The 13,493-nt window shown below is 44.3% G+C and overlaps 1 protein-coding gene and 2 long non-coding RNA genes across 4 annotated transcripts; all 3 read left to right on the forward strand.

Annotated features, from left to right (window-relative positions):
• The first annotated feature begins 7,061 nt into the window (after window positions 1-7,061).
• Window positions 7,062-12,558, forward strand: LOC134654152 (uncharacterized). Its single transcript, XM_063509599.1, has 7 exons — window positions 7,062-7,248; window positions 7,279-7,335; window positions 10,270-10,325; window positions 10,446-10,512; window positions 11,419-11,478; window positions 11,863-12,075; window positions 12,514-12,558. The coding sequence occupies exons 1-7, from the start codon at window positions 7,102-7,104 to the stop codon at window positions 12,556-12,558; spliced, it is 645 nt and encodes a 214-aa protein (XP_063365669.1). The 5' UTR covers window positions 7,062-7,101.
• LOC134649558 (uncharacterized) lies at window positions 7,449-10,235 on the forward strand. Of its 2 annotated transcripts, none has more exons than XR_010096974.1 (3): window positions 7,449-7,515; window positions 8,995-9,054; window positions 10,186-10,235. It is a non-coding gene; the product is annotated as an uncharacterized LOC134649558 (long non-coding RNA). The 2 variants fall into 2 exon arrangements; XR_010096973.1 differs by lacking the exon at window positions 10,186-10,235 and adding an exon at window positions 9,367-9,486.
• On the forward strand, window positions 9,780-10,064 carry LOC134653640 (uncharacterized). The gene is made up of 2 exons (XR_010097274.1): window positions 9,780-9,840; window positions 9,991-10,064. It is a non-coding gene; the product is annotated as an uncharacterized LOC134653640 (long non-coding RNA).
• Window positions 12,559-13,493: the final 935 nt, after the last annotated feature.

The raw sequence follows: 13,493 nt of genomic DNA on the forward strand, positions 1-13,493 counted from the left end.
ACAAGCAAAATAATAATAATAATACATCAACAATTATTAAATACAACTACAACTACCAAATCAAACTAACGTAATACAATTACTTAGAGATGTATAAGGTCTCTTAATGTCGAATTACATAAAAAAAACTATAATAATAATATTAAAATAAAAACAAAACAGATACATGGAAAAAAAATCTAAACTTATTTAGAGGTGTAAATGTCTCTAAGTGTCAGAACTAAAAAATAACATAGTTTATCAAATTATCCTTAGAGATGTATAGGGTCTCCAAGAGTCACAATCCTGTATGATTAACACATTACGAGAAAAATAAAACATACGAGAACCGAATGAGGCGTCTCACTGCAATTAAATTAAAAAATAAAGTTACTAAATATATTCGTGTTAGCTTAAACAGACCCGTCTCCACAAACAGCACCCGTTCACGAGTACGACGCGTATCTCAGCCATCGCCTCCCTCAACCTTCATTCGGCGGCATACAAAGTTTACAAATATGTAATTTGTACACAACGTGTAGAGTCTGTGCGGAAAGAGAAGAGTCGTGAAATGTATGGGCTCCCTTACATTCCACGACTTTTCTCTTTCTGCACAGACTCTGATACTTTTTTTTTGTTTTTTTTAAGCATTTCGCTTCACGCATTCCACCCGGCGTGCTATGCGGCAAGGTCCCAGGAACGCCGAAGTACTCTTCCGCGTCCTCTCCAGACAGACTCTGATACCTATATCAACCGGTAGGTACAGGCTGTGAAAATTAGCCAAAATAATCATTTCAATTTTATCGTTCTAGGTAGGTACATTTTGTTTAGTGTAAAATAATTTACAAAGAGAGCATTAAGTATAACTTTTAACTCTGGGCTCCTAATTAACTCTAACTAACTAAAACTCGGCTAACTGCTGTCGAGGGGCGAGGTAATCCGAGTCGGGGCGGGGCGGTGCGTGTCCGTTCTGTATGATAATACTATTACTTATTCTGTGCTTATGGCGCGGCGAATGGCGATGGTATGGCCGCGGTGTCGGTTTTTCGGCACACATCAAAGGTAGTGGGCCAGCGATGGCGGTACGCATCTACACGTGGCCCAATCCACAGTGCGCGCTCGAACGCGGTCAAGTGTGGACGTTAGCGCTCAGTATCAATTTACGGTTTTATTTATTAAAAATGATGAGTACGTGACCTCGTGGAAGTAATGAAGGAATAGGAAATTTACGCAGACAGTACATTTACAATTTAAATAAAGAAATATAACAATACATCGAATAGTTAAATAAATGAATATTAGATACATATCTAACTATACATAGTAAGCAGGGCTTTAAATACCATTAAAAAGTTGGTATCGTTACCACAAGGTGACAGATTTAACGTTAAGTTGTAACTAACGTTAAACCAGGTACCGTTACTTATACTACTCTTTACCGGTAACAAAATGGTAACGTTAGCAGCTGTCAATTTGAGCTAACGTTAAGTCAAAGGTATCGATACACCATTTTTAACGTTAGTAGGTAACGTTAACAGCTGCTTATTTACCGTTTGATTCACTGATAGATGCCATCATCGTTGACAATCGAACGAATGTTCATTCACTCTCAAGCAGAGATGGGCATTTCGTAATTGATTCCTGAGGGCCTACCGCGAACCACGTTGGACGTGTTGCCTCCCTGTCACACTTACGTACGAATTTACAAGTGCGATAGAGAGGCAACACTTCGAACGTAGTTCGCGGTAGGCCCTCTGGTTCCACGATTACTCGAAATTACTTCGTAATCTGATTACCGATTCCCAGATTACTTTGTAATCTAACAATACCGAATTACTAAGTACACTTCCATTTAAGGAATCAAGAAACATCTTTTCTAATATTACAATTACTAGTAATTGGAATCAATGTCGATTCCTCATTACAGGAATGCATTACTTGATTCCTTTCAGATTACATTTCGTACTACATACTACTATCAAAAGTAGGTACATTTCGATAGTAGATATGTTGTTGATGTTGGCTTAATAGATATAGATGCACCTTATTTGAATCAGGTGTGCAGATTTCAAAAATTACCATTTTGGAATCCAAGATGGCGACCATGGGTCATTCTCTCATTTCGTGCAAATCGGTGAGATTCTCTCGATTTGTAATTTTTCTTTTAAATGGTGAACTTTTGGGTTTCGTCAATTTGTGGATTCATTTATTAACATTTTTCTGCTAAAGGCACCTTTGTAACGTTATTACTTTTCATTTGATAAGGCTACTGGTAATGAACTACGCGCTGGTAATGAAATCGGCCGAGATGGTAATTTTATCAGTGGACGGTAATGAAACAAACTTATGAAATCGAACATAAAAAAACTGTATTTCAAGAAAATTAACACCAATTAAAATCAACAATATTAAAAACATGTGTCTTAAGCACTGCGGAGATGATCAAACCGACAATCTCAACTTATAATGTTCAAGCTAGATGGTACATTTACCATTTACTTATCATCATTATAAGTCGAGATTGTCAACCCCAAGTGTTTGTTAAGTCGGTTTTATCATCTGCGCACCATATCACATAAAACATAGTTTTCAAATTTTCAAAAATTAGCATAGACAAAATATATTTAAATCATTCGCGTTTTGTACCTATGTAATTTTTTTTATCGTTTTATCCCTATAGTGTGGGGTGTCGTTGGATAGGTCTTTAAAAATAAATGTGAGTTTGCAAACAACATTTTTTGATAAAGTGAATCATTTCGGAAATAATAATTTAGAAAGAACAAATAACGGTTATTCCTTCTAACTTTTGAAAAATCGATCCAAAAAAGATGAAAAAAATCATAAAAATAGTGCTTAATAAACTCATTCAAACAAAATTACATCAAACTTCATAAGTTAAGCCGTTTATGAGTTATCGCTAAAAGTCTTTCCTTCTTATTTTATTTAAAAGCCTGGCAACCCTTATTTGTGACCGGATTTTCGCAAGCAACCCTATAACCACATAATAGTGACCGGAAAAAGATAGGCGACCTAGTTGATTTATATTGTACAAGTTGTATACTTTCCATTGGACCTTATTTCGTTTGTCAGACAGATCGGTGAAATTTGAAGAAAAAAATTTTTTTTTTTTTAAATAATTAAACATAGTCTTGACCATATTTCTTTAAGCAACCCTATTTATTTATGTTCAGGAACATATTTTCTTTCATAATAAGAACTATACTATTGAAACTTGGTAAGTAGATGTATTCTGTGAACCGCATTAAGATTTTCACACAAATATAGAAAAAAAAAACAATAAATTTTGGAGGTTCCCCATACTTAGAACTGCACTCAAAATTTTTTTTTCATCAAACCCATACGTGTGGGGTATCTATGGATAGGTCTTCAAAAATGATAATGAGGTTTCTAATATCATTTTTTTCTAAACTGAATAGTTTGCGCGAGAGACACTTTCAAAGTGGTAAAATGTGTGTCCCCCCTCCCCCCTGTAACTTCTAAAATAAAAGAATGTTAAAATTACATTACCATGCAAACTTCCACCGAAAATTGGTTTGAACGAGATCTAGTAAGTAGTATTTTTTTTTTAATACGTCATAAATCGTAAACCGCAATTTTATTATGTTGCTTGCTGCTACGGAACCATTCATGGGCGAGTCCGACTCGCACTTGGCTGCTTTTTTTAATTTCCATTTCACAGATATTTGTGACACACCTTCGTGGCATTCAGCCATTAAAGTGGTAACACACTGTCGCACCGCGCCGCGGCCTCGGAGCGTCGCACCTATGGGTGAGATCGAGAATGAGATCTGTTTCTCTTTCTCGCTCTCACTTATGGGTGCGACGCTCTAGGGTCGCCGTGCGGTGCGATGGTGTGTTACCACTTAAAAAAAATATAGGCAGTATTTGGTTTATGGTACGATTTCTTTTTTTTCATCTTTATAGCGCTGTATATCCTAAACCGTACGTCGTAGCGCAAAAATAAACAAATTTTCATTCCCCTTTATGAAACTCCTAAGTCATATTAATAAACACAAAAAAAGAAAAATAGAAAGAAAAATATTTATAGGGCTGTATCTCCTAAACCGTGCGTCGTTGCGCAAAAAATAATAAAATGTTCGTTCCTCTGTACCAAACCCATAATTAATATTAAAAAAAAAAACAAAAAGAAGAAAAAAAATAACAAAAAAACTTTATAATGCTGTATCTCCTAAGTGTCCTAAACCGTACGTCGTAGCGCAAAAGTAATCAAACTTTCGTTCCCCTTTAGGAAACCCCTTAATAATATTTAAAAAACACAAGAAAAGAAAAAACTAATAAATAGAAGAAAAAAAAGGAAAGAAAAATCTTTATAGGGCTGGATCTCCTAAACCGTGCGTCGTAGCGCAAAAATAATAAAAATTTCGTTCCTCTTCAGGACCACACGCCCTGAACAACCTATCACATTAGGACATTATTATTATTTCACATTGCATGTAATAATGTCTCAAATAAGAATTTAAGTTTCACCATTCTAGATTAACATAAAGAATAATGACATAAGACTATGAACTCTAACTACTAGAATTAAAGTTTAGTTTTACTAACGTACCTACATAATTATCTTTAATGGAATCGAATTTAATTGAATCATTTTCACAAGCAAGCAGTATTATCAATAAATAGGTGTCTCATTTAATATAATCCGACTAAGTTACATTTCAGCAACACCTCCTTATTTCACAAAATAAATCAAGACATTATCCAACCTATATAATCTTGACGTATATTATATCAAAGACGCCTGTACCTAATATAAACCGACCAAGTAACGAAATAGCTATACCATCATATTTAACAAACTAATTTATGACGTTTTGCAACCTTCTTATTTTGGCAAATATATTCCGACACAGCCGGGTGGTATTCTATCTGTCCAATCTCGGTCCAATGTGTATTTGCGTCTCACATTTTGCTTAATGAGAGAGTGAGACGCAATGCATATTGGACAAAGAGCTTAAACAAGTAGAATACCACCTCTTTCATTTGATAAACAAAGAATAATGACACCCGACTATGAACTCTAACTACTAGAATTAAAGTTGAGTTTTTCTAACGTACATAATTATCTTTAATGTGTTTGGACTGATTCTATTTCAATTTGACAGAAGCCCTGCCGTATTTATGGTCAATAAGGTCTACTGGCCTTAAAATTGTGTATGAAATTACAAGCAAATATCAGCTTAAAGAATGATAGTGTTAACGTTAGTTTGGTAACGTTAGTTTTTAATGTGAATTGGGTAACGTTAACAAGCCCTGCAATAAAAAGTAAAATTACTGGTAAAATTAACGTTAACTAGCTAACGTTATAATAATGTTAAGTTATCAAGTATCGTTACCATTTACTACCGGTAATAAGGTATTTTTATGATTTTAACGTTAAGTAACGTTATTTTATAATGTGAATTGGTAACATTAACAAGCCCTGATAGTAAGTACCTACACTGCACAATTTGCACAGCTATGTTGGTAAGTTAGTAACAAAATTATAATATGATCTTAAATAATTTACCAAGGCCAAGTGCGAGTCGGACTCGCCCATGAAGGGTTCCGTATTTAGGGGATTTATGACGTATTAAAAAAAACTACTTACTAAATCTTGTTCAAACCAATTTTCGGTGGAAATTTGCATGGTAATGTTCATCATATATTTTTTTTAGTTTTATCATTCTCTTATTTTAGAAGTTACAGGGGGGGGGGGGGCACACATTTTACCACTTTGGAAGTGTCTCTCGCGCAAACTATTCAGTAGAGATTTTTTTTAATTAGAAACCTCAATATCATTTTTGAAGACCTATCCATAGATACCCCACACGTATGGGTTTGATGAAAAAAATTTTTTTGAGTTTCAGTTCTAAGTATGGGGAACCCCCAAAAAAAAATTTTTTTTTTTCTATTTTTGTGTGAAAGTCTTAATGCGGTTCACAGAATACAGAATACATACAGTATAGTTATTATAGTTTCGGAAAAAAGTGGCTGTGACATACGGACGGACAGACGGACAGACAGACAGACATGACGAATCTATAAGGGTTCCGTTTTTGCCATTTGGCTACGGAACCCTAAAAAGCGTAATTGTTATTTAACATAGTTGTTTATTTTACTTTACTCAGTATAAATCAACACATCGAGAATTTAAAATACGTACTGATAATCATGATCGATACCTATTTTAACAAAAGGTCATTGATTTTAACAAAGTAATCATCCCTTTCCAGCTGTAGTATGAGATAAAACAATACGAGGCATGATTTCTTTCGGATAGAATCATAGTTAATGGCTTTGGTTACCTCAGTCAAAGGAAAAGATTTTATCGCAAAGTTTCAACAATAATAACTGCACTGTACTGTTGTAGTAACTAATAAAGTTTTGATACAATTTGTAGTATTTTGAGGTGCCAATAAATTGAAATAATTTCAACGTAAACATCATCCTAACTAGACATGTCCTAGACATAACTTGACACTTCTTGTCATGGAACACAAGTCACTGCATTCGCCGTGCATCGTATGATATCGGAGTGATTCGTGCAATGTCATACTCGCTCTCTGTTTCTCTACTCGAGATTAATTAAACTCGCTCACAGGTTTGTTCACAAAGAAGCGGTAAATTAATATGATTTAATTTGTACTGAAATAGTAGTTTAATTAAAACACATAGGTAATTGGATCCATGTTGATATAACATTATTTACACGTACTGTCGTCAAAAATACGTGGTTTAAATCTTTCGGATTATTAAATCCCGCGGTGTATATATGCCTACATATTATAAAAACCAATATCTAAATTACAGATAACAAGGGCTCAGGCGGAAGTACAGCCGCGGCGGCTGCAGCCTCTGGTTCAGGCGGAGATGAAGATGACAAGGGAGGAAATGACAAGGGCGGGGATGACAAGGGCTCAGGTGGAAGTGCCGCCGCTGCGGCTGCAGCCTCTAGTTCAGGCGGAGGTGATAAGGGAGATGAAAAGAGCGGAGATAACAAGAGCTCAGGCGGAAGTGCCGCCGTAGCGGTTGCAGCATCTAGTTCAGGTGGTGATGACAAGGGAGGAAATAACAAGGGCTGGGATTACAAAGGCGGAGATGACAAGGGCTCAGGTGGAAGTGCCGCCGCTGCGGCTTCAGCCTCTAGTTCAGGCGGAGATGACAAGGGAGATGATAAAGGCGGAGATGACAAGAGCTCAGGCGGAAGTGCCGCCGCTGCGGCTGCAGCCTCTAGTTCAGGCGGAGGTAATAAGGGAGGAGCTGATAAGAACGGAGATGACAAGGGCTCAGGTGGAAGTGCCGCCGCTGCGGCTGCAGCCTCTAGTTCAGGCGGAGATGACAAGGGAGATGATAAGGGCGGAGATGACAAAGGCTCAGGTGGAAGTGCCACCGCTGCGACTGCAGCCTCTAGTTCAGTCGGAGGTGATAAGGGAGGAGCTGAAAAGGGCGGAGATGACAAGGGTTCAGGTGGAAGTGCCGCTGCTTCGGCTGCAGCCTCTAGTTCAGGCGGAGGTAATAAGGGAGGAAATGATAAGGGCGGAGATGACAAGAGCTCAGGCGAAAGTGCCGCCGTGGCGGTTACAGCATCTAGTTCAGGCGGAGGTGATAAGGGAGGAGCTGATAAGGGCGGAGATGACAAGGGCTCAGGTGGAAGTGCCGCCGCTTCGGCTGCAGCCTCTAGTTCAGGCGGAGGTGATAAGGGAGGAGCTGATAAGGGCGGAGATGACAAGGGCTCAGGTGGAAGTGCCGCTGCTTCGGCTGCAGCCTCTAGTTCAGGCGGAGGTAATAAGGGAGGAAATGATAAAGGCGGAGATGACAAGAGCTCAGGCGGAAGTGCCGCCGTTGCGGTTGCAGCATCTAGTTCAGGTGGTGATGACAAGGGAGATGATAAGGGCGGAGATGACAAGGGCTCAGGTGGAAGTGCCGCCGCTGCGGCTGCAGCCTCTAGTTCAGGCGGAGGTAATAAGGGAGGAATTGATAAGGGCGGAGATGACAAGGGCTCAGGTGGAAGTGCCGCCGCTTCGGCTGCAGCCTCTAGTTCAGGCGGTAATAAGGGAGGAAATGATAAGGGCGGAGATGACAAGAGCTCAGGCGGAAGTGCCGTCGTTGCGGTTGCAGCATCTAGTTCAGGTGGTGATGACAAGGGAGGAGATGACAAGGGCGGGAATGACAAGGGCGGAGATGACAAAGGCTCAGGTGGAAGTGCCGTCGCTACGGTTGCAGCCTCTAGTTCAGGCGGAGTTGACAAGGGAGATGATAAGGAAGGGGATGACAAAGGCTCAGATGGAAGTGCCGCCGTTGCGGTTGCAGCATCTAGTTCAGGTGGTGATGACAAGGGAGATGATAAGGGCGGAGATGACAAGGGCTCAGGTGGAAGTGCCGCCGCTGCGGCTGCAGCCTCTAGTTCAGGCGGAGGTAATAAGGGAGGAAATGATAAGGGCGGAGATGACAAGAGCTCAGGGGGAAGTGCCGTCGTTGCGGTTGCAGCATCTAGTTCAGGTGGTGATGACAAAGGAGGAGATGACAAGGGCGGGAATGACAAGGGCGGAGATGACAAAGGCTCAGGTGGAAGTGCCGTCGCTACGGTTGCAGCCTCTAGTTCAGGCGGAGTTGACAAGGGAGATGATAAGGAAGGGGATGACAAAGGCTCAGATGGAAGTGCCGCCGTTGCGGTTGCAGCATCTAGTTCAGGTGGTGATGACAAGGGAGATGATAAGGGCGGAGATGACAAGGGCTCAGGTGGAAGTGCCGCCGCTGCGGCTGCAGCCTCTAGTTCAGGCGGAGGTGATAAGGGAGGAGATGATAAGGGCGGAGATGACAAGAACTCAGGCGGAAGTGCCGCCGTTGCGGTTGCAGCATCTAGTTCAGGTGGTGATGACAAGGGAGATGATAAGGGCGGGGATGACAAGGGCTCAGGTGTAAGTGCCGCCGCTGCGGCTGCAGCCTCTAGTTCAGGCGGAGGTGATAAGGGAGGAGCTGAAAAGGGCGGAGATGACAAGGGTTCAGGTGGAAGTGCCGCTGCTTCGGCTGCAGCCTCTAGTTCAGGCGGAGGTGATAAGGGAGGAGCTGATAAGGGCGGAGATGACAAGGGCTCAGGTAGAAGTGCCGCCGCTTCGGTTGCAGCCTCTAGTTCAGGCGGAGGTAATAAGGGAGGAAATGATAAGGGCGGAGATGACAAGAGCTCAGGCGGAAGTGCCGTCGTTGCGGTTGCAGCATCTAGTTCAGGTGGTGATGACAAGGGAGGAGATGACAAGGGCGGGAATGACAAGGGCGGAGATGACAAAGGCTCAGGTGGAAGTGCCGTCGCTACGGTTGCAGCCTCTAGTTCAGGCGGAGTTGACAAGGGAGATGATAAGGGCGGAGATGACAAGGGCTCAGGTGGAAGTGCCGCCGCTGCGGCTGCAGCCTCTAGTTCAGGCGGAGGTGATAAGGGAGGAGATGATAAGGGCGGAGATGACAAGAACTCAGGCGGAAGTGCCGCCGTTGCGGTTGCAGCATCTAGTTCAGATGGTGATGACAAGGGAGATGATAAGGGCGGGGATGACAAGGGCTCAGGTGGAAGTGCCGCCGCTGCGGCTGCAGCCTCTAGTTCAGGCGGAGGTGATAAGGGAGGAGCTGAAAAGGGCGGAGATGACAAGGATTCAGGTGGAAGTGCCGCTGCTTCGGCTGCAGCCTCTAGTTCAGGCGGAGGTGATAAGGGCTCAGGTGGAAGTGCCGCTGCTTCGGCTGCAGCCTCTAGTTCAGGCGGAGGTAATAAGGGAGGAAATGATAAAGGCGGAGATGACAAGAGCTCAGGCGGAAGTGCCGCCGCTGCGGCTGCAGCCTCTAGTTCAGGTGGTGATGACAAGGGAGGAGATAACAAGGGCTGGGATTACAAAGGCGGGGATGTTGTCATCCCCACCTTTGTCATCCCGTTTGTCATCCCAACCGTTGTGGGCTCAGGTGGAAGTGCCACAGCTGCGGCTGCAGGCGGAGGTGATAAGGGAGATGATAAGGGCGGAGATGACAAGGGCTCAGGTGGAAGTGCCGCCGCTGCGGCTGCAGCATCTAGTTCAGGCGGAGGTGATAAGGGAGGAGATGATAAGGGCGGAGATGACAAGGGCTCAGGTGGAAGTGCCGCCGCTGCGGCTGCAACATCTAGTTCAGGCGGAGGTGATAAGGGAGGAGATGATAAGGGCGGAGATGACAAGGGTTCAGGTGGAAGTGCCGCCGTTGCGGTTGCAGCATCTAGTGCAGGTAGTGATGACAAGAGAGGAGATAAGGGCAGAGATGACAAGGGTTCAGGTGGAAGTGCCGCCGCTGCGGCTGCAGCCTCTAGTTCAGTCGGAGCTGATAAGGGAGGAGATGATAAGGGCGGAGATGACAAGAGCACAGGCGGAAGTGCCGCCGTTGCGGTTGCAGCCTCTAGTTCAGGTGGTGATGACAAGGGAGGAGATGACAAGGGCGGAGATGACAAGGGCTCAGGTGGAAGTGCCGCCGCTTCGGCTGCAGCCTCTAGTTCAGGCGGAGGTGATAAGGGAGGAGCTGATAAGGGCGGCGATGACAAGGGTTCAGGTGGAAGTGCCGCCGTTGCGGTTGCAGCATCTAGTGCAGGTAGTGATGACAAGGGAGGAGATAAGGGCAGATATGACAAGGGTTCAGGTGGAAGTGCCGCCGCTGCGGCTGCAGCCTCTAGTTCAGTCGGAGGTGATAAGGGAGGAGATGATAAAGGCGGAGATGACAAGAGCACAGGCGGAAGTGCCGCCGTTGCGGTTGCAGCCTCTAGTTCAGGTGGTGATGACAAGGGAGGAGATGACAAGGGAGATGATAAGGGCGGAGATGACAAGAGCTCAGACGGAAGTGCCGCCGCTGCAGCTTCAGCCTCTAGTTCAGGCGGAGATGACAAGGGAGATGATAAGGGCGGAGATGACAAGAGCTTTGGTGGAAGTGCCGCCGCTGCGGCTGCAGCCTCAAGTTCAGGCGGAGATGATAAGGGCGATGACAAGGGCTCAGGCGGAAGTGCCGCCATTGCGGTTGCAGCATCTAGTTCAGGTGGTGATGACAAGGGAGGAAATAAGGGCAGAGATAACAAGGGTTCAGGTGGAAGTGCCGCCGCTGCAGCTGCAGCCTCTAGTTCAGGCGGAGGTGATAAGGGAGAAGATGATAAGGACGGAGATGACAAGAGCACAGGCGGAAGTGCCGCCGTTGCGGTTGCAGCATCTAGCTCAGGTGGTGATGACAAAGGAGATGATAAGGGCGGAGATGACAAAGGCTCAGGTGGAAGAGCCGTCGTTGCGGCTGCAGCCTCTAGTTCCAGCGGTGAGAAGGGAGGAGATGATAAGGGCGGAGATGACAAGACCGTTGCGGTTGCAGCATCTAGTTCAGGTGGTGATGACAAAGGAGGAGATGACAAGGGCGGGGATGACAAGGGCGGAGATGACAAGAGCTCAGGTGGAAGTGCCGCCGCTGCGGCTGCAGCCTCTAGTTCAGGCGGAGGTGATAAGGGAGGAGATGATAAGGGCGGAGATGATAAGGGCTCAGGTGGAAGTGCCGCCGCTGCGGCTGCAGTCTCTAGTTCAGGCGGAGGTGATAAGGGAGGAGATGATAAGGGCGATGGCAAGGTTTCAGGCGGAAGTGCCGCCGTTGCGGTTGCAGCCTCTAGTTCAGGCGGTGGTGATAAGGGAGGAGATGATAAGGGCGGAGATGACAAAGGCTCAGGTGGAAGTGCCGCCGTTGCGGTTGCAGCATCTAGTACAGGTGGTGATGACAAGGGAGGAGATGACAAGGGCGGAGATGACAAGAGCTCAGGTGGAAGTGCCACCGCTGCAGTTGCAGCCTCTAGTTCAGGCGGAGATGACAAGGGAGAAGATAAGGGCGGAGATGACAAAGGCTCAGGTGGTAGTGCCGCCGCTGCGGCTGCTGCCTCTAGTTCAGGCGGAGATAAAGGAGGAGATAACAAGGGCGGAGGAGATGACAAGGGCTCAGGTGGAAGTGCAGCGACTGCAGCTGCGGCCTCTAGTTCCGGCGGAGACGACCAAGGAAAAGGATCCGGTGATAGCGGTGCCGCTGCTAGTGCAGCAACTAGTTAAAGCAGTGACAACTCTGATTCAAGCTCATCTCCATCTAAATCTATTACCAGTTTACCCTAAGGTTGGTTTTATTGTTTAAATTAATGTTAGCATTCGTAGGTAGTATGATTTATATTACCCGTATTAAATACAAGTTATTTACATGCTTTAATGTAAATGTACCTAGGTATGTACCTATTACGTGTGTAGTTGATGTTTGTACGGGTCAAATCTTGCTAGTTAAATTTGACCCACTTTCCGACTTCCAATGAAGCTGAAAATTTGCATATGTAAGTCTGGTGACAATGCAATATTATGGTACCATCGAGCTGATCTGATGATGGAGACAGGAGGTGACCATAGGACCTCTGTGATAACACATCGAAACCTAATTGTGTTTGGGGTTTTTAGAATTGTCTTGATGAGTATTTGTTGACTCATCATCTTCCTCGCGTTGTTCCAGCATTTTGCACCGCTCATGGGAGCCTGGGGTCCGCTTGGCAACTAATTCCAGGAATTGGCATATCCACTAGATTTTACGAAAGCGACTGCCATCTGACCTTCAAACCCAGAGGGTAAACTAGGCCTTATTGGGATTAGTCCGGTTTCCTCACGATGTTTTCCTTCACCGAAAAGCGACTGGTAAATATCAAATGATATTTCGTACATAAGTTCCGAAAAACTCATTGGTACGAGCCCGGGTTTGAACCCGCGACCTCCGGATTGCAAGTCGCACGCTCTTACCGCTAGGCCACCAGCGCTTCTTAAACCTAAACGGAAAAATGTGGCCATCATTTGCCGTTTGATTAAGACCAAAAGTTGGGGAATCGTCAGGACAACAATAGTAATTGGCCTCATGCATGAAATTTATATTTGAACGAAATATTTTTTATTCGGATGTTTGTTACTGTTATATCACGTTACAAATACATTTCCGTTATTAAATTATCATTTAATTGCTTAAAATAATAAATAAAAAGTACAAAAATTTGCCCGCGAAAAGCTATAAGCGAAACTCAACGCCATTAGTCGAAACATCACGCGACGTCACTCGTTTCAACAAATTGTTAAGACCAACCAAGAGTGAAAGAGATGGCATTGTGACCTGACTCGCCACTAATAGCAAACGTCCGTTGCGTCACAGAATAAATAATAGTACTAAGTACAGAAGACACTCTCTAACAAAACGCGTCTATTAGGATCAGCACATATATGGCCGCTAGGTGGCGACAGCGCCACGCGCGGCTTATGGCTTTCCCCAAAATTGGGGCCGAACGGATGTACTTTTAGCTACCTGCACTGCTACCTGTAGCAAAGCGACGAAATCGCGGAGTGAGACACGTCTGTCGCACTTGTAAATTCGTACGTAAGTGTGACAGGGAGGTAACACGTCGAACGTGGTTCGCGGTAGGCCCTCTGGTTGCGTTCACACCGAGTGACATC

This window comes from Cydia amplana, chromosome 1 (genome assembly GCF_948474715.1).
Source record: "Cydia amplana chromosome 1, ilCydAmpl1.1, whole genome shotgun sequence".
NCBI lineage: Eukaryota > Metazoa > Arthropoda > Insecta > Lepidoptera > Tortricidae > Cydia > Cydia amplana.